The following is a 21499-nucleotide window of genomic DNA, read 5'->3' as shown; positions in this document are numbered from 1 at the left end:
CTCCCTTATCTATTCTGCTGGTTACCTCCTCAAAAAAAACTCCAGTAGGTTTGTCAAACATGATTTCTCTTTCATAAATCCATGTTGACTTTATCCCTTTGTCCCTTCCCTTTGTCACTAACTTGTAAGTATTGCTTTTTTTTGTAATTTGAAGAGCCTCCAGAAATCTTCCTTGGTAGTGTATCGCCAGGGTTTTATACGGTCAGAGTTGGGGAAATTGGAGCTTTGACGCTGAGATGTTGGGTAAACTATATACATTAAAACCAACACCCAAGGCATTCAGGACTTTTGATATCCAAACCTCAACATCTTCCACTTGTGACACTAGCTCTGCTGCAACTCTCCCAGAAAGTGTCTTCTGAATACTTTCCCTTGTCGTAAAACCCTGACTAGGATAGTTAAAGTAGACCTGCTGTTATAATGTATATCTTACCAGTTTTAGAGCCTCTAAATTGTCTTCCATGTCTTATTGAACAGCCATTAATCACATAAATTTTAGACATGGGAGAACACACATCCGGAATAAGAGCTCTTCCTCTTCTTAAAGCCTCAACCTTGGACACTTGGGAGGAATATTTCTAAGAATTTGTGCTTTCAAAATGTTTTCTCTTTCCAAACTGCGAAAACTTTACTACAGTTTTAAACATAACAAAAGTGCAACAAAATCTGCTTCTAATTGTTGCTTCATTTTGCATGAAATAGACTGATATAGATTGAAGGTAAACCATTGGTTTATTTAACACTGCAGTTTTAAGTTCTCTCTTCCTGTGAATGTGTGTTTGCTGATCATAGAAACAATACTATTTAATAATCAAATCATGCAGTGTTACAGATATGGCATTTTATGAATTGTTCAAAATACAATAATGAAAATATTTTGCAATAGGAAGTTGATGGAGGCTATTATAGAACTGACTTTTCATGCAACTAATCATCTTGTAAAACCATTCTATTGAGATGGCAGAGTTAAATTCAGATCAACTAACTTTGCTTCAAACAGCCCATGTATCTGCATTCTTCACACCTACTTGGAAGTCTTTACTTGAATTTGTCTTGGATCAAACCAATCTTGTAATTAACCCAAACCAACCAGTGACTGTCACCACTACATTTTATTTTAAGAGAGGAAGGAGCATGCATTTTACATCTGGGCTTTCTTCCTAGCAGCACTGTACGTGTACCTGCAGCAGTTGGACTCCAGCTGTTCAAGAAGATATCTCATTGCCACCACCTTAAGGGTAATTAAGGATGTGCAACAAATGTTGGCCTTGCCAGCGATGTTCACATCCCATGAAAGAAAAAAAGACACAATTCCCTTACCAGATAGCTTTCCAGATCCCAGCATTGGTCAGTCGAGAGCTCTCTTCTGTTGATGAGGGTCTGCTTTAGTGTTCTCCATGTAATACCAAGCTGAGACACTGGGATTTACAGGGGGAGGTGGTGGCATAGTGGTATTGTCACCGGACTAATATTCTAGAGACCCAAGGTAATGCTCTGGGAACCTGTGTTTGAATCCCACCACGGCAGACTCTTAGATGCCCTCTAACAAAGGCAATTTGTGATAAATGCAAGTTTAGCCAGTGATGCTCATGTCCCATGACATGGCTTAAAAACTATTTTTCTTTACCACAGGTATAATTTAATTGAATCTAGGCCAATACTACAGATGTCAAATAAGACTATTTATGAAACAAGAATTTTCTCAGTAAGCCAAATTATAAATATTATGAATGAAGATTTACATTTATGAGATGGTATGGGAATTGTGTTTTTTTTTAATTCTTTCATGTTTTATTGTGTTATTCAATATCTTTAGTTTTCATCAGATCGAGGATTAGGTTTTCTAATTAAGGCCAAAAACTCAGCCTAAGGATTAAATAATTTTCTCAATACAAAGAGAGAAAGCAAAACAGTGTAAATGTGGCAGTACAGCAGGCCTTAACATCTGTAGTGTGAATATACAAGTGAACATACATATTGGATTTATCTTATCACCAGCACAACTATCCATTGACCCTAGAAAATACATATAGGTGGCATACCATTTGAGCAAAAGATCTGATTCACCAGTGATCCCAAGCTGTTGAACCATATAAGATATTTAGTGATTATACTCGTGTGAGCAAAGTACTAGGAGGGCTGCCTCATGCTGGAGCTCTACCCAACAGGGGTCATCAGTTTACCTGCTACCTGATGTACTTGTCAGTTTTTCTTTGTAGAAATATAAATAATTTAATTATATGTTGTTAATTAAATTGAGTTTAATTATTCAGGTTGAAAATGCCCTCCTTTTTATAAAAAAAATTGTTTCCAATAGATGATGAGCCATGGGAAAGAGTCAATGCTTATTTGATTCATGATACAGCTGACTGGAAAGATCTCAACTTGAAATTTGTTCTACAAGTTTATAGAGACTACTATCTGACTGATGATATCATGTACCTTAAAGACATGTGGTCTGTCTGCCAGGTAAAGAATTTTTAAATTGTTCCGAATTTTTAAAAATTTTATGCAATGGGAAAAGTTGTTCTCTATAAAATAACTTTAAATATTCTATCCAGGCAGTCAGGGGTTTCTAATAATCTAAACCATTTGTTAAATCTAGTAGCTTACAGCCTAAATTTTGAATTTGGAAAGTGAAGTTTAACCAAATGCATGAATTGATGTGAAGCAATGGATAAACAATACAGGGTGTTGTTTGTTCTCCATCAACCTCACATTGGTTCATTGAGCAGGTTTTCTGTAACAGCCAAATTTATCTATTGTACAGGATAAATGAATGAGCAAGGAAGACTTATACTTGAAGGGATGTAGATTCATTTAGATTCCAAGGTGAAATATCTGACTTTCTGTTAAAAAAGTATTGAAAATTAGATTTGTAATATTATAATCCAAGTTACAGCATGATACAGTGGCTGCTTTGTCACGTTTTGAGATTTTTTAGTTTTGACTTGAATTTCTGGTAATTAATATTAAGGTATTGCTATCAAATTGCATTTAGCTCAAAAGCGACTACATTTACATATAAAGCTTTTAAGAGTGTGGTTTAGGAATCATCCAAAGAATGCCCAGAATGGTGCTTTGCTACATACTGCACTAGCTGGACACATTAGAGGTTGTTGAAGACATCTCAGTAAATATTCAAGCATCATGTGTTGTAATATGGTAGCTTCATTCATGTAAGTCCAGAATGGTTACCTGACCAGGTTAAGAAAATGATGGACTTAACCCACTGACTGAGATAATGTGGTATACTTTGGTTTCTTTGTTACAAGTAATTTTATGGATTGGATGAAATTCCACAATTGACACTGCCTTGTTTGTACACACGTCTGTTGGTTTATAAGTGGCCTAGTGCTGAGCATGATTTTTTTCTATTCGATCATGGGATGTGGGCATTGCTGGTTAAGGCAGCATTTATTGCCTATGTGAATCATTTAGACTCCTGCAAGCTAAGAGAAACCCATATTGGGGCAATGCTGAGAATACAGAAACAACCCTGGGACAAACTGTTCATATAATATTCGAATTAGGAGCCCTCGAGTCTACTGGAAGCTAAGAGAAACCCATATTGGGGCAATGCTGAGAATACAGAAACAACCCTGGGACAAACTGTTCATATAATATTCGAATTAGGAGCCCTCGAGTCTACTGGAAGCTAAGAGAAACCCATATTGGAGCAATGCTGAGATTACAGAAACAACCCTGGGACACATTGTTCATTTATATGAATTAGGAGCTCTCGAGCCTGGTACACCATTCAATAACATGATACCTGATCTGATTGTAAACTCAACTCCACATTCCTGCCTACTCCCCGATAACCTTTCACTCCCTTGTTATCAAGAATCTATCTACCTCTGCCTTAAAAATATTCAAAGACTCTGCTTCCACTGTATTTTGAGGAAGATAGTTTCGAAGATTCTCAAACCTCAGAGAAAATGTCTCCTCTGTCTTAAATGAACGACCCCTTATTTTTAAATAATGACCCCTAGTCTTAAATTCTCCCACAAGAGGAAACTTCCTCTCCACATCTGCCCTGTCAAGACCCCTCAGGATCTCAAGTCGCCTCTTACTCTTCTGAACTCCAGTGGATACAACCCTAGCCTGTCCAACCTTTCCTCATAAGATGACCCTTCCATTCCAGGCATTAGTCTAGTAAACCTTCTCTGAACTGCTTCCAATGCATTTACATCCTTCCCTAAATAAGGAGACCAATACTGTACATAGTACTTAAGATGTTGGCTCACCAATGTCCTGTATAGCTGAAGCATAACCTCCCTACTTCTGTATTCAATTCCCCTCGCAATAAACGATAACATTCTATTAGCTTTCCTAATTACTTACTCTACCTGCATATTAACCTTTTGCAATTCATGCACTAGGACACCCAGATCCCTCTGCACCATCAAGGCCGCATTTGACTGAGTGTAGCATCAAGGAGCCCTAGCAAAACTGGAGTCAGTGGGAATTGGGGAAAACTCTCCGCTGCTTGCAGTCATACCTAGCACAAAGGAAGACAGTTGTGGTTGTTGGATGTCAATCATCTCAGTTCCAGGACATCACTGCATACATTCCTCAGGATAGTGCCCTAGGCCCAACCATCTTCAGCTGCTTCATCAATTACTTTCCTTCCATTTTTTTTTATTCATTCACAGGATGTGGGCTTCATTGGATGGACTAGCATTTATTGCCCATCCCTAGTTGCCTTGAGAAGGTGGTGGTGAGCTGCCTTCTTGAACCGCTGCAGTCCTGCGGTGTAGGTATGCCCACAGTGCTGTTAGGAAGGGATCTCCAGGATTTTGACAGTGACTGTGAAGGAACGGCAATATATTTCCAAGACAGGATGGTGAGTGACTTGGAGGGGAACTTCCAGGTGGTGGTGTTCCCATCTATCTGCTACCCTTGTCCTTTTAGATGGTAGAGGTCATGGGTTTGGAAGGGGCTGTTGAAGGAGTCTTGCTGAGTTACTGCAGTGCATCTTGTACACACTGCTGCTACTGTGGATAGTGGGGAGACTGAATGTTTGTAGATTTGGTGCCAATCAAGTTGGCTGCTTTGTCCTGGATGGTGTCAAGCTTCTTGCTTGTTGTAAGAGCTCATTCATTCAGGCAAGTGGGGAGCATTCCTTCACACTCCTGACTTGTGCCTTGTAGATGGTGGACAGGCTTTGGGGAGTCAGGTAGTGAGTTACTCATCACACGATTCCTAACCGCTGACCTGCTTTTGTAGCCACAGTATTTATTTGACGAGTCCAGTTCAGTTTCTGGCCAATGGTAACCCCCTGGATGTCGATAGTGATGGTAATGCCATTGAACATCGGAGGGAAAGGTGGTGGGGGGGGGCAGGGATGATGGTTATATTCTCTCTTGTTGGAGATGATCATTGCCTGGCACTTGTGTGAAGCAAATGTTACTTGCCACTTGTCTGCCCAAGCCTGGATATTGTCTAGGTCTTGCAGCATTTGGACATGGACTGGTTCAGTATCTAAGGAGTCGTATATGGTGCTGAGCATTGTGCAGTCATCAGCGAATGTCCCCACTCTTGACCAGCCCAACCATCTTCAGCTGCTTCATCAATGACCTTCCTTCCGTCATAAGATCAGAAGTGGGGATGTTTGCTGATGATTGCACAGTGTTCAGCACCATTTGCGACTCTTTAGATACTGAAGAAGCCCATGTCCAAATGCAGCAAGACCTGGACAATATCCAGACTTGGGCTGACGAGTGGCAAGTAAGATTTGCGCCACATGTGCCAGACAATGACCATCTCCAACTAGAGAGAATTTACCCATCACGCCTTGACATTCAGTGGCATTACCATTGCTGAATCCCCCACTATCAACATCCTGGGGGCTACCATTGGCCAGAAACTGAACTGGACTAGCCATATTCATACTCTGTGTCTACAAGAGTAGATCAGAGGCCAGGAATCCTGCAGCAAGTAACTCACCTCCTGACTCCCCAAAGCCTGTCCACCATCTACAAGGCACAAGTCAGGAATGTGATGGAATACTCTCCACTTGCCTGGATGAGTGTAACTCCAACAACATTCAAAGCTTGACACCACCCAGGACAAAGCAGCTCGCTTGACTGGCACAAACATTCACTACCTCTGCCGCTGACGCACAGTGGCAGCAGTGTGTATCATCTACAAGATGCACTGCAGAAACTCACCAAGCTGCTTTCGGGAGCACCTTTCAAAACCCATGATCACTACCATCTAGAAGGACAAGGGCAGGAGACACATGGGGACACCACCACCTGGAAGTTCCCCTCCAAGCCACTCACCGTTCTGACTTGTTGTTGGGTCAAAACCTAGGAGCTCCCTCCCTAACAGCACTGTGTGTATGCCTACACCACGTGGACTGTGGCGGTTCAAGAAGGCAGTTCACCACCACTTTCTCGAGGGCAACTAGGGGTGGGAATTATATGCTGGCCTAGCCAGTGATGCCCATATCCTGTAAATTAATTTTAAAAATTAGATCATATGCTTTTTGAGTCTTCCTGCCAAAATGGATAATTTCATATTTTCCCATTTTATACTCCCATTTGCCAAACTTTGCCCACTCACTTAACCTATCTATATCCCTTTATAGCCTCCTTTATTACCCAAAGAACTGAATGTTGGGTAATAAAGGCAAAAATTCCTGATCATGAGAAGTGCCATATCTTTTTGGGCTGAGCCCAAGGAAATGTCTAGTGTATTTGACTTTTATTAGTTACCTGAACAGTTTTGGATTCAAGTCCCACTTCATGATGCAGGCTGACATTTCCAGTGCAGTACTGAGGGAGTGCTACATTGTCAGAAATGTCATTTTTCAGTGATACATTCATTTAATCTGTAAAAATATTAATATATAAAAATTGGCTGCTGCTTTTGCTTAATTGGCTACATTTCAGGGAGCACTATGATTTATTAGATGTGAAATTTCCATTAGATGTTTTGAGGACATGACTGCATTGTAAATACAAGGTCGTATTTTTGCTAGACAAAAAATGGTCCAAATCTATATTTTTAAAATTCTTTGTTGGGTAAGCATCAGTTGCTATGATTATAGTCTGTGTATTTTTCATTAAATATAACTACAATCATTGACAAATAATCTTGTAAATAATTAACATTAAATTTTCAAATTATAACTGGCATGGTTTTAGTTATTCTAATTTATTAATTGCAGTTGATGTGATTTCTTAAGTTACTTGTCTGATTGATTTAGGCTTCTTTGAACAAAGTATGGTAGGATTGCGTAGGTAGCAAAGTTTCATCCAATCCTTTGATCTTCGATCAGTAAATGAGGAAGAATACTAGATGCTTATATAGGTATGATATGCTTCATGTCTTCAAATGTTGAGAAGTAGGGTTGGAGGTCCTATAGATGTTTAACAGAATTGCATGATTTGTTTTTCAGTATAGTAAAAGATATTAGTGTTTCTTAGAATAGGACCCAGGATTGAAAGGTGATTTGGAACAGAAGACGGTGATAAAATAACCATATGTCATTCTAGCAGGATTAATGGACTGAATGAAGTTTTCTCGTTCTGTGTTAAGTGAGATGGATTTTTTTGAAGAGCACTGTATTTAGGTAATTTTCTTTTGTGAAGACAGGTTGTCTTGTTTCATGACATTTAAGGAATGAGAAGGGCCACACAAAAGCAAATAAATTTTAACAATCTGGATTCAAGTTTTAAATTTTTCAGTGTAAGGAATATGCGGTAACAACCATTGTAAACTGAGGTTGCAACTTCATTAATTGCTGCTTTTAGGCTGTCATGGAGTCTGAACTGAAGTTTGATACTGATGGAGATGGACTTATTGAAAACTCTGGCTATGCAGACCAGACCTATGATGGATGGGCTGTAACTGGACCTAGGTAGGAAATCAGTCTGTCATTTATGATCATTTAAAACAGCAAGTGAATTTAATAGAGAATAATTGAAATCTGTGCTCTTTTCCTTGCAGTTTTACTTGCATCTTTCCTCTCCCCTTCTATTAAGCTATGTGTTATTTCTCACAAAAGGCAGGAAATCCACTCTTATGTCTGCTGCTCTTAACAGCAACTAAACTTGTCTTTAATATTAAAATAAATTCCAAGATGTTTCATTGGTGCATGATCAAACAGAATTTTAACATTAAGCAGCATGAGATGGCAGCTGGGCTGACAAGCTTACTTACACCCCCTCACCTCTTCAGCCAAAATCTGGCCTCTTCCAAGCTTCTTGAGCATGGCTGGAACATTGGTATTCACAGTATATTGGACGATGGACATGAACTTGAGCTACATATCTGTTTAAAGTCTGCTTATTGACAGTTTCACAAGTAACATGGAATGTAATTATAATTGAGCAGTTTTATATGCATGTACTATTCAAAATAATTCAGCTGTCTTTATACAAATTGTAGTGCCTACTGTGGAGGGCTCTGGTTAGCATCTGTGTGTGTTATGTGCAAGATGGCTGAGATTCTGAAAATTGATGAAGAATACAAAAAATACAAAGACATACTAGAAAGAGGAAAAGAAGCATTTGAGAGGATATTATGGAATGGTAAGCCTTATTACTGAATTGAGCTATTTGCACTCGGACTAAAAAGGTTAGAATGAAATACTAACACTTAAGCTGATTGTAACTGATTCTTGCCAGCCTGCTGGAGAGAATAGATGAAAACTGAACATGTTTTGGAGAGGGAATCTCCTGACAAATTACAAGAAAATGTGTCGAACACAAAACCTTCAAAAGTATTATGCTTTAATAGAGCTGATGTGCTGCATTGCGAATCTCATTCTGTGTAACTAGTTATGGGTTTTCCTCTACAAGAAGTACTAATTAGTCAGGTTCTCCTTTCTCGGCTACAACACTATGTAAGATCTATTAAGCTTTTTAGTGGTCAACACAGAACATAAGTTTTAACTATTTTTGGAGAATTTTCAGCAGCTTTTTTTTAATGAATTGATAAATAACTTGCTTCCCTTTAAGCATTTTATTTTTTCTTTGATCTTATGCTGTATACAAATTTTCTCTAATGTTCAAAAATGATTCAATCCGAACCAGCTAATTTAAAGCCAGTTGATCAACATGTTTACCAAGCTTATTTCTTTAAAAAAAATTAATCCGCAACAAATGACTGGGCAACATGTATACCCAGGGCAAGATGGGGAAAGTCTTTTTGTTTTACGTCTCATTTGGAATTTCTTACTTTATGCATAGTTTGAAGAATAACAAATGTTCTTCATTCAAAGTTTGATACATATCATAGTGGCTAATTTACTAACAGTTTGCAATGCAGCAGTGCAATTTGTGTCTGAGGTTCTCAAACTATCTGCATTGTGGCTATCAAACTGAACTGTCAGAAGAAGTGTCATTCTTTCCTGCTGTCAGTTTGTGGGTCCAGAACTTTACATTGAGAGGGGAAAAAATACATTTAACCCTGCATGGTTTGTTGCCCTAGTCCAAAGAGTGTATTTTTTAACATGATGGCAATATATGTTCTGATATGTCTGCTGTCAACTAAGTTTTTAGATTTTAACAACTCTTCTGTGCCGATAACTCCTAGAATATGACATTCTGCTAATCTTGCAGGAAAATACTACAATTATGATAGTAGTAAGAAGTGCTACTCAAACAGCGTGATGTCAGACCAGTGTGCCGGACAGTGGTTTGTAAGAGCATGTGGCCTTGGAGAAGGTGAATACGAGGTAATCATATTGAACGCTTTTCATAGTTTTGCTTATTTGAAGAATTGAATGGTATTACCAAAGCTGTTTAAAAATTATGTTTTTTTAAGAGGAGAAAAATAATCTTACATGGTCTAATTGACAATTGCCTCTGCCATTATACATTTTTTGACAGTAGTCAGCCATTACTTAGTATTTGTCTGCATGCACTAAACTGCCTTCTGTCACTTAACATAATGGAAAAATATACAATTGAAAAATGGAATTATTTTAACTGAATTTTTAAGTACTGTTCTTGTAACATGTATTCCTGCAGTCCATTGACTCATTATTATAGCCTGCCATACTACTTCACTATGCTCTGTTGTCTTTGGATAGTGAGTATATAGAACTGATTCAGGGGCATATCATTCATTTTAAAAACTGCTGAAGCAACTGGAAACACTTGATGGAATCTGTTCAAGCTGGTAATTGGTGCCTTTAAAATTCAACAGAAAGGTAAAGGCATGTTGAGATGTATTTCGGCCCATGTAATCTAAAATAAACTCTAAATTGAGACTAAACTAATTCATTTAATGAGGATGACTAGCTGTGCACTTTTTTGTTGACATCTTCAGTAGTTAGTCATTTTAAATTAAACAAAGTCATGTCTTAAACTCAGACCAGGATTTTCCGGTCCCGCCCATGGCAGGAGTCGGCACAGGCAAGACTGGAAAATTTGGAGAGCAGCCAAAAGTCCGTTGACTTTGGACAAGAATCTTGGTCCCTCCACTGGTGGGACTGGAAAATTCCACCCTCAGTATTTAAATAGAAATTTTCAAAAGTTAACAAACCAAGGACCATCCTCATTGAAGGCTAGTATATATGCTAGATGTTTGTTATTTAGCTATGTGCTGATTGCAACTACCTTCGATTGATAATTCATCAGTTTAGGAATCACTTAAAGTTAACTTAAATTGAGCAGAAAACCTTTCTATAAAGTAGCAGTTTTGACAAATTTTTTTCTTTTCATGTTCTGCGTCGCAGGTTCCCATTAAAGACTGAGTGCACAGTAGCATCCAGTTGTATCACTGACCTTGGCAACCTGCAGGGAAATTTGCACTGCACTTAAGGTTTTGGTGGGCCTGTTTGTGTTCTTCCTGATGTGTTGATCTGTCAGATTCTGATGCTATTCAGTTCGATTGTGGCCTATCTGTATCTTAACTCTATCTATCTGCCTTGGTTCTGTGACCCTTAACACCCTTGTGCTACAAAAATCTACCTTTCAGTTTTGACGTTTTCATTCAGCCTTTTGGGGTGAGAGTTCCAGAATTCCACTATGCTTTATGGGAAGTGATTCTTGATGTCATTGCTGAACAGCCTAGTTATAATTTTAAGGTTATGCTTCCTCCTGCTGGACTCCCCCACTTCTCTTTGTCTCGTCTCTTCCCCTCTCTTTTTTGCTCCCTTGCTGCCTCCCCCCCCACCCCTTGCATAAGAACTATTATAGACCTCAGTCATCTACTATATTTTGTCCATCTCTACCAAGTTTTTTTTCATTCAAGGGATGTGGCTTCGCTGGCTGGGCCAGCATTTATTGCCCATCCCTAATTGTCCTTGAGAAGGTGGTGGTGGTGAGCTGCCTTCCTGAACTGCTGCAGTCCATGTGGTGTTGGTGCACCCACAGTACTGCTATGGAGGGAGTTCCAGGATTTTGACCCAGCGACAGTGAAGGAATGGGCGATATATTTCCAAGTCAGGATGGTGAGTGACTTGGAGGAGAACTTCCAGGTCGTGGTGTTCCCATGTACCTGCTGCCCTTGTCCTTCTAGTTGGTAGTGGTTCTGGGTTTAGAAGGTGCTGTCGAAGGAGCCTTGATGAGTTTTTGTAATGCATCTTGTAGATGGTACACACTGCTGCTACTGTGCATCGGTAGTGGAGGGAGTGAATGTTTGTGCAAGGGGTGCCAATCAAATGGGCTGCTTTGTCCTGGATGGTGTCAAGCTTCTTGAGTGTTGTTGGAGCTGCACTCATCCAGGCAAGGGGAGAGTATTCCATTACACCCCTGACTAGTGCCTTGTGGATTGTAGACAGTCTTTGGGAAGTCAGGAGGTGAGTTACTTGCTGCACGATTCCTAGCCTCTTACCTGCTCTTTTAGCTACAGTATTTATATGGCTAGCCTAGTTCAGTTTCTGGCCAATGGTAACCCCCAGGATGCTGATAGTGGGCGATTCAGTGATGGTATTGCCGTTGAATGTCAAGGGACAATGGTTAGATTCTCTCCTGTTGGAGAAGGTCATTGCCTGGCACTTATGTGGTGCAAATGTTACTTGCCACTTGTCAACCTAAGCCTGGATATTGTCCAGGTCTCACTGCATTTGGATATGGACTGCTTCAGTATCTGAGGAGTCGCAAATGGTGCTGAACATTGTGCCATCATCAGTGAACATCCCCACTTCTGACCTCATAATGGAAGGAAGGTCATTGATGAAGCAGCTGAAGATGGTTGGGCCTTGGACACTACTCCTGAGGAACTCTTGCAGTGATGTCCTGGAACTGAGATGACTGACCTCCAACAACCACAACCATGTTCCTTTGTGTTAGCTTTGACTCCAACCAGCTGAGAGTTTTCCCCCTGATTCCCATTGACACCAATTTTGCTAGGGTTCCTTGATGCCACACTTGGTCAAATGTGGGCTTGATGTCATGGGCAGTCACTCTCATCTCGCCTATGTAGCTCCTGGCTTGGGAGATATGCACTTAGGAAAACTGGAAAGAGGCACTGAGATTGGCCCTTAGTCGTCACCTGTAGCAGAATGAGAGGGGGCAGAAACCTCTGGCACATGCACTTCACCCTCCCTAAACTTAGAAAACTTAGGCGAGTGTGTGCTGATGGAATTGTGACCACAAGGACACATGCAGCACATTCAGGACAGGCAATGATCTAGCCCTTTTGGACAGAGGCTACTGAAGTAATGAAACAGAAAATTTAGGGAACAGAATTTGGTAATTTGATCTATCTTGTCTCTGCCAGTCAAAAAAGAGCTATCCAGCCTAATCCAGTTATTGGTTTGTAGCCCTGTGTGTTACAGCACTTCAGGTGCATATCACGGTATTTTTTAGATGCACTGAGCATTTCCATCTTTATCACCCTTTCAGGCAGCAAGTTCCAGATCTCTTCCACCTTCTTGTGTGCAGATATTTCTCCTTAATTCCCCTCCTATCAATCACTTACCTTTAGTCTGTAATCATGGCCCAAATGCTGCGTAAATGCTCCCTTAAGTGCTAGTCCAATGGTACTGTATTTGGTGTACTAATAATATTGGCCAATAAATTTGTGCCTATAATTTCCTAGATGGTTCAGTTTTTAGCTGTGGTTTGATTATCTAGCAAGTTAGGATGAAGCACTTTCTCAGTATTAATAATGGGAATGGGAGCTTGTCACATGAGACAATTTTAAAAAGTCAGGAGGATGAGGTTTCAGAGGCCTAAAGCTGGGTTTCTTGCCTGCCCTGTTGGTCAGGTTATGTTGCATAGAGGAATAATTGAAAACTGAAATAAATGTGTGTATATTTTGCACATTATACTGCTATAGTAGGTATGTCATTTAATATTTACAGGTATTTCCAAAAGCTCATATATTATGTGCACTGAAGACCATCTTCGACTTGAATGTAATGAGTTTTGCCAATGGGACTATGGGAGCAGTAAATGGAATGAGACCCGATGGTACAATAGACACATCCAGTGTCCAATCAGATGAGGTTTGGATTGGGGTCGTCTATGGTCTGGCAGCCACTATGATACAAGAGGTGAGTTATTAAGATGTCGTTTCAAAACCTAGATAATTCCTACAAAAATAAATTGTGTATAGTACATGAGCTTTCCGTGAAAGTATGATATATTCTGGCTGTTTATAACTGAGATGTAAGATTAACATTGTAAATCTAGAACTGACAAACAAATAAGTGTTGTAAATAGTCTGGCAATTCAACAATGAAGTTTAATTACTGAACATAATTGATTACAGGACAGTCTTTTTTTTGTACCAATCTTCATTTCATCCTAATTCTGATCGTGCATGGAAGTGGGAGCATTATAGAAATACTCATGTGACAAGATGTTTAGTTGGCATAATTTTATATGTAAGTCACTGAAGTTTTTCATAACTGGAGGTCTGCTTTGCAGAAAAACAAATTATGTGATTCTGAAATAAAAAGTGAATATGCTGGAAATATTTCAGCAGGCCTGGCAGCATCTGTGGGGGGGGGGGGAGAGAGGCGAATTTAGTATTTCTGGATGATTGACCTAAAACATTAACTCTGTTTCCCAGTCATCAGATGCTGCCTGACTTGCTGAACGTTTTCAGCATTTTGTGTGTCTACTTGAGAGATCTAGTCAAAGGAAGGAAAACTATATTTGTGTGTTTAAACATTTTTGTTTTAATAAATATACTAGAGGAGTGTAGTTTCCAAGCTCCTGTAACTGTGGAATGGGTAACTCTGGAAGCTATACTTGCATTGCATTGTCTCACCCCCCTAGTGCTGCTACACCAAAATCAATGTTTTCAAAGCACCTGCTGACTGCTACTAAACTCCAAAACTTAATTTTCCTTTTCCAAACTCTACAGATCTACCTTCTAATTGCCTATCATCTGTAATCTTTAACTTTTAATCTCTTATTTTTAAAGCAAATCGTCATTGAACAATTTACAGGATGTGGTGTTAACGGATTGTAGAATTGTTGGGGTGGCATGTGCCAGGAAGAATGAGTGGGTGACTGGGTGAGGAGAGCATAGACAAGAGAACGGAAGAGGAAAGGGAGAGAAAGATTGTCAAAGTAATTACATCCAGCATAGTTCCTACATTTAATTTCCACAAAGGAAGCGCCATCCGGTAGCCAAAGTATAAAAATAGGCTATTAAATTCAGACTATCAACTTACAGCAATTCTGGAAGGTCTCTTCCCCATCTTAACCCCCTGCCCTTCTGTGTGCTTTCCCAAACAAACTCCCTCCACCCCTTCCTCTGTTCGTGTGTTTCTCCCCTAAACCCCCTCCCTGCGTGTGAGTGCTTCTCCATCTGGCACCTGATTAGATACTTGCGTTTGGGAATCCCAATATGTGGAGGGAAAAGTAAACTTTAAATTAACACTAATTGTGTGAAGATAATGCTTCATTATGGAGCTGGGAGGACAACTAATACTTAACTGCACAATGTTGCATTCAATGTACCAGTAATAAAAATACCTGGAAAAACTCAGCCAGCATCTGTGGAGAGGAACACAGTTAAAATTTCGAGTCCGTATGACTCTTCAACAAAACTAAGGAAAAATAGAAAAGAGGTGAAATATAAGCTAGTTTAATGAGGCATGGGACAAGTAGAGCTGGATAGAGAGCCTCCAAATAAAAGGTGTGGCTATGGGTACCTGCATGGGCCCCAGTTATGCCTGTCTCTTTATGGGGTATGTGGAACATTCAGGCCTCCAGCCCCCTCCCACTACTCTTTCGCCGGTACTTCAATGATTGCTTTGGTGCTGCTTCATGCTCTCGTCTGGATCTGGAAAAATGTATTAATTTTGCTTCCAATTTCCACCCCATCATCATTTTCACATGGTCCATCTCTGACACTTCCCTTCCCTTCCTTGACCTCTCTGTCTCAATTTCTGGTGATAGACTGTCCACCAATATTCATTACAAGCCTACCAACTCCCACAGCTACCTCGACTACAGCTCCTCACATCCCCGTTTCCTGTAAGGACTCCATCCCATTCTCTCAGTTCCCTCGCCTCCATCTTATCTGTTCTGATGATGCCACTTTCAAAAACAGTTCCTCTGACATGTCTTCCTTCTTCCTTAACCGAGGTTTTCCAGCCACAATGGTTGACAGGGCCCTCAACTGTGTCCGGCCCATCTCCCGTGCATCCGCCCTCACACCTTCCTCTCCCTCCCAGAACCATGATATGGTCCCCCTTGTCCTCACTTATCACCCCACCAGCCTCCGCATTCAAAGGATCATCCTCCACCATTTCCGTCAATTCCAGCATCATGCCACCACCAAACACATCTTCCTTTCACCCCCCCACCCCCGGCACCATTCCGCAGGGATCGTTCCCTCCTGCTCACCCTGGTCCACTCCTCCATCACCCCCTACACCTCAACCCCCTCCCACGGCACCTTCCCATCCAACCGCAGAAGGTGCAGCACTTGCCCCTTTACTTCCCCTCTCCTCACCATCTAAGGGCCCAGACGTTCTTTTCAAGTGAAGCAGCATTTCACTTGCACTTCCCTCAATTTAGTCTACTGCATTCGCTGCTCCCAATGCGGTTTCCTCTACATTGGAGAGACCCAACGCAGACTGGATGACCACTTTGCGGAACACCTTCAGTCTGTCCGCAAGCATGACCCAGACCTCCCTGTGCTTGCCATTTCAACATTCCACCCTGTTCTCATGCCCACATGTCCGTCCTTGGCCTGCTGCAATGTTCCAGTGAAGCTCAACGCAAACTGGAGGAACAGCACCTCATCTTCTGACTACACACTTTATTGCCTTCTGGACTGAATATTGAGTTCAACAATTTTAGATCATGAACTCTCTCCTCCATCCCCACCCACTTTCCGAACCCCCTTTTTTCGAATAATTTGTATAGATTTTTCTTCTCCCACCTATTTCCATTATTTTTAAATGTATTTCCATCCATTGTTTTATCTCTACCTTTTAGCCTATTTCGATCCCTTCCCCCACCCCACCCCCACTAGGGCTATTGGTACCTCACTCGTCCTGCTTTCCACCCTTAATGTCACCTATTAGCACATTCCTTAGATAATATCACCATCTTCAACGCCTCTTTGTCCTTTTGTCTGTGACATCTTTTGGCTATCCCCACCTATCACTGGCCCTCTATCCAGCTCTACTTGTCCCACCCCACCTTAAACCAGCTTATATTTCAGCTCTTTTCTATTTTTCCTTACTTCTGTTGAAGAGTCATACGAACTCAAAGTTAAATGTGTTCCTTTCCGCAGATGCTGTCAGACCTGCTGAGTTTTTCCAGGTATTTTTATTTTTGTTTTGGATTTCCAGCATCTGCAGTTTTTTGCTTTTATACCAGTAATTGATGTTTTACGTAAACATGCAATTAATTGAATTCCATGGAGTTTGTATTTGGAAATATGAAGATGGCTTTTGGGTACTCTTCTTTTGTTCTTTAAATCTAGATAATAATGCAATGGGTTAATTGTATCCTTAAAATTAATCTTTTAAATGAATCCTTTTTCTGGGGATTCATAGGGACTTGTTGATGAAGGTTTCAAGACTGCAGAGGGTACGTACAGGACAGTATGGGAACGACTCGGCATGGCTTTTCAGACGCCTGAAGCCTATTGCAAAAAGAATATTTATCGTTCTCTGGCATACATGAGACCTCTGAGCATTTGGAGTATGCAACTCGCTCTGGACAAAATGCATGACCAACTCAACTTGTCTGACTCTTCCATATAAATGAGGATGAGCTAGCTTCAAATTTGAATTACTTTCTTCATTCAGTAATACACCCTCAAACCCAACTTCAAATACAAGTTTGTCTATTTTCCAACGATATCAATACTTAATTGTTTTATGACATGTTTGTTGATGTTTAACAATGTGCATTCCTTTTGAGTGAATAATTATAAGAATATTCCACCGTAACAATTCAGTGAAGAGGAGGAAGAGAGTGATGTCAATTATGTCAAATGATGCCTTTAAAGAATTGAATCAATTACAAACACCTCATTAGTACTTTCTTCACAATAAAGCCCTGGTATATGTAGTAGAGTGAAATAACTGAACTGCAAATAGTAGTTGTAACAAAGAGAAGCTGACAAAGTTTCAGATCCACATGAGCATCTCAAATTTGTTGTGTTGACTTTGCAATGCAAGACTGAAAGATAATCTTTTGGGCAGCCCTGCTATTTGTTAGTTAGAACAGAGTACTTATTTTTATTTTTTGAATGTTGAAACAGAAACATTGAGACCTTTTCAGGCATATGGTAACTGATACTGTAGAATGTCAGGTTAATGCTCCATTTTGGATTACTTTCAAACTATGAAATACCAATGATTACTGGCTCAGACATTCAATCAATAAATACTTTTTCTAATATTTTTAAACCAGAATTTATATTTCAGTTCCTGAAAGATTTGCTTTATTAAGTTACAGCATTGTCTAAATTGAAATATTTAAAATTTATGAATATGACTGATCATTAAATTGCATCTTTGCACTTTTATATCTACAATCAATTACAATCAGTTAGAAAATCAGTGCAATTTTACAAATGATTGTGAAAATGTTGATTTAAAATGTTTCTTGGACACATCAAATTTTTCTGGGTTTAACTTACTTTTGAAATAAGGTTTAAATAAAGCACTAATATTGTATTGAATTTTTGTTTTAGGAATGCCTACTTTTGTGTATAGAATAGATTTTTGACACTAAAACTGACCCTCAGGTTATTTAAATCCACGTGTAAAAGAATAAATTGTACATTTTGTGTATAAATGAATTGTTTTTAGTAGGACTTTTTCTTATACTTGTCAGTGCACTCAAATACATCATTCAAAGTGAGAGCACAAATGTTGGATTTATTTACTGTGATGAATAAAAATTATCAACTTCACTTTGTTTAAATCAAGCCAAACTACCAGTGTACCAAATAATCACTTATTTTGTGCAAACCAATGGCCATTTGGAGGAGAAAGAGGAATTGTAGAAAGTGGAGTAAAATGCTAGAGACTAACCTTATCTAACTCCACTGATGTGGGTAAAAGATTTACCTTCAAAGACCAATAACTATGGTATACGGAAAAGCTGAAATTCTAAAGACTTGAAGTTTAAAAAAATGCAGAAATTATACAGCCAGCCACTGGAAATAGGATTTTTTTTGGTTATTGCCCTGACTTGTTTCATTTTAGCGTTCTTTCTGAAAACCAAGTCTTTAATGTGTTGACATTTAATACCATAGAGACTAAAAAGTTCACTAAAACTTGATCATGTTTCACATACATTTGTTTGTTTTGATCATGTCTCAGATTTGTTTTCTAAATCTCAGTGTGCATGTATTGTCTTACACCTACCTAATGGGTTATTTCATTTTTATTTTGAATATATTCTAAGTGGCCATTTCCTATCCTCCATTGCATTTATTTTTACATTAGGACTTGATTTGTTTAGCATATCTCAGGTGACCAAGGTGGACAAAGTGAAAAGGCAAAATAGTAAATAAGGAAAAATACTGCATGTGTGCTTAGTTCTTTTTTTCTGATGGGAAACAATATACAAAATGGGACCTTATTGAAATTTTCTGAAAGACAAATTGAACTGGAATTTTTTATTCGTTCTCGGGATATAATTATCACTGGCAAGGTTGGCATTAATTGTTCATTTTTAGTTGCTTTGAGAAGGTGGAGGTGGGCCACTTTCTTGAATCATTGCAGTCAGTGCTGGATAGGCTGTGTTTGCTGTTACCACCTTTTTTTATAATCACCCACAAGAACAAATATGGTTGGTTCACCCACAAGAAGGAAAACAATGAATGTTGCGTCCAACTTGAAAGTCATTCCTCACTGAAATAGGTGAGCAGATCACTTTAACCAAATAAACATTTGATAGCATATTAGAAACCGTATGCAATAAATTGAAAGGCAAAACTGAAGACTGCAATGGAGATCTAGCGGCAAAATACCCGTTAGTGTGTGAAGAGGGTGGGGTTAGTCTACTAACTACCACCCATTTTGAGCTTTTGCTGGAGTTGAATTTCACTCTTGATCCCCTTGTGTCTGGATCATTATTGGTTTTTTGCTAATATGTTTAACTTGAAGACAGTGAATTTATTTTCATTTATGTACTTACTTTATCTGTGTTGCTGACATTTCAACTTTAAAAATTCTGTTTTCAAAATGCACCAAGTGGAGTGGAAATAAAAAAAAAGGTGCCTGACTTCCAATTGTAAGCTTTTTAACCAGTGATCCATCTGTTATTTTTGGGGAACAAAAATGCAACCATACATAAAAATGCATTAGAACATGGGAACAGGAATCGGTCATTCAGCTCAAGCCTGTTTGACCATTCAGTTAGATAATGGCTGATCTGTGACTCCATTTACTTTGACTCCATATCCCTTAATACACTTTCCTAATACACATCTGTCAATCTCAGCTTTGAAATTTTCAAATGATTTTGCCTCAACAGCTTTTTTAGGGAGAATTCTAGATTTCAAAGAACTGAAGTTATCTTTTTAGCGGAGATGGCAAGTGACAAAAAAGACATTTAAAAATAAAAAAAAAATTAACGCCCTTTAGATCAGCATCAAAAAGAAGCTGATCTAAAAATCATCCACTTGGGATGATGTTGTAAGTCAGTTTCCCGCAATTGATTGAGAATAACCATTTGAATTATACAATTTTTTTTTACTTTACTAAATGTTTTCTCCACAAGCTGTACTGTAAGATGAAGTGGAGACTGGAGTAGCCTCCCCTTATTGATTTTTAAGACCATTAAATATGAAGTGGATGAGGTATTTATGCCAAGTGCACTCTGAAATTAGGGAGCAGCTAGTGAAAATTCCTTATTTCTTCTTTCATTTCCTCCCAACCCCACTAAAGCAGTGGCAGTCTACACCTAATGGATTTTATGCAGTTACTATTCATCTAAAGTACTGCTTGGATTAAACCTTGAACATTTGCTAAGTTAAAGTGGTTAATTTTTTTTTAAATTTAAGTTTTGATGCAAAGACATGTTTGGTTAATTGCCACAATTGTATGTAATCGCTGAACAATCAACAATAAGGACCTATGTAGTTACTATAATACCTAAAATGCTTCACTGGGGATAACATACATATTTCACTATGATATTACATACAAAGATAAATTACAGTGGACTGTTTGCATGATCTATAGCCAAATGTTTATTATAAAGTAAATTATAAAGATTCTTCTAGGTTCTTGAGGTTTGGTACTTTTTAGCATGTAAAGTAATTCACGCTTCACTAGAACAGTAATTGGTATTTGTAAAAGTAGGGTTGCACTTGTTAGTGTTTTGCTTTAATTGTAAATTTTCAGGTTGTGTGTATAAGAAATTAAAATACAACTGAGAAACTTTGTTTGTGTTTGCATTTTTAATAGAAATGCAGCAAAATTATTTGATCTTTTTGATGGATTCAACTTTGATTTATAGAATATTGAACATTAGAGGCTCTAATGTATATCTACAACAAACAAATTTCATACACCTCTTATTTCTGTGGAGCATTCACACCGCTTGTATCACTACCAGAACTCAACTACCAGAACTCTGCCACTAGAACATTAATCTGTGATCGACTATTATTAGGAAACTGGCATTTAAGGAAGTTATTCACTCCATTACTCCAGGAGTTTAAACCTAGTAAGCAAGGTTATGGCTTTTGAGACAGAGAATGCAACTTAATTAAAAGGGGATAGGATAAGTATTTAAAATGGAGAAATATAAAAGGATCAGTGGGAATAAAGTTGCATGAGAGCACACCAGCAAAGGGGCCTAAAAGGCTGCCTCCTCCTGCAATTTTTATCACTCACTGAAAATTTCCTTTTATTGAGTCTGACTTTAGGGAGTAGTTTAGCGATGTTAATGCTGAAACAAGTTTTGGGCAATGTGAGAAGTGCAGTGAATACACAGCATGCTGTCCTTTGCGCAATCTTTGTTTGGTCAGCTTCAACATGCAAAGGCCGAGTACATTTAGGAGCTCAGTTCAGAGTTGGCACCTTCACATAGGGCAGGATTTTTCACTGTGTGCAGGCGCACACCTGACACGCCCGAGCGTGCCGACAT

General features: G+C 39.1%; 1 protein-coding gene across 3 annotated transcripts in view; it reads left to right on the top strand.

The window, feature by feature from the left end:
- The window catches only part of gba2 (glucosidase, beta (bile acid) 2), a 97029-nt gene extending 76239 nt beyond the window's left edge, over nt 1-20790 (top strand). For 2 of the 3 annotated variants that reach the window (XM_041187327.1, XM_041187310.1), the window contains 6 exons: nt 2318-2469; nt 7767-7873; nt 8404-8546; nt 9579-9694; nt 13274-13465; nt 16939-20790. In XM_041187327.1, coding sequence (XP_041043261.1) covers nt 2318-2469; nt 7767-7873; nt 8404-8546; nt 9579-9694; nt 13274-13465; nt 16939-17148 — 920 coding nt within the window. In that variant the 3' untranslated portion in view covers nt 17149-20790. Of the gene's footprint in view, nt 1-2317; nt 2470-7766; nt 7874-8403; nt 8547-9578; nt 9695-13273; nt 13466-13683; nt 13787-16938 lie in introns of those variants that run through there. The other variant, XM_041187319.1, reaches the window with a different exon arrangement.
- Nucleotides 20791-21499: the final 709 nt, after the last annotated feature.

This window comes from Carcharodon carcharias, chromosome 1 (genome assembly GCF_017639515.1).
Source record: "Carcharodon carcharias isolate sCarCar2 chromosome 1, sCarCar2.pri, whole genome shotgun sequence".
Taxonomy (NCBI): domain Eukaryota; kingdom Metazoa; phylum Chordata; class Chondrichthyes; order Lamniformes; family Lamnidae; genus Carcharodon; species Carcharodon carcharias.
This window is presented reverse-complemented; position numbering and strand designations above follow the sequence as displayed.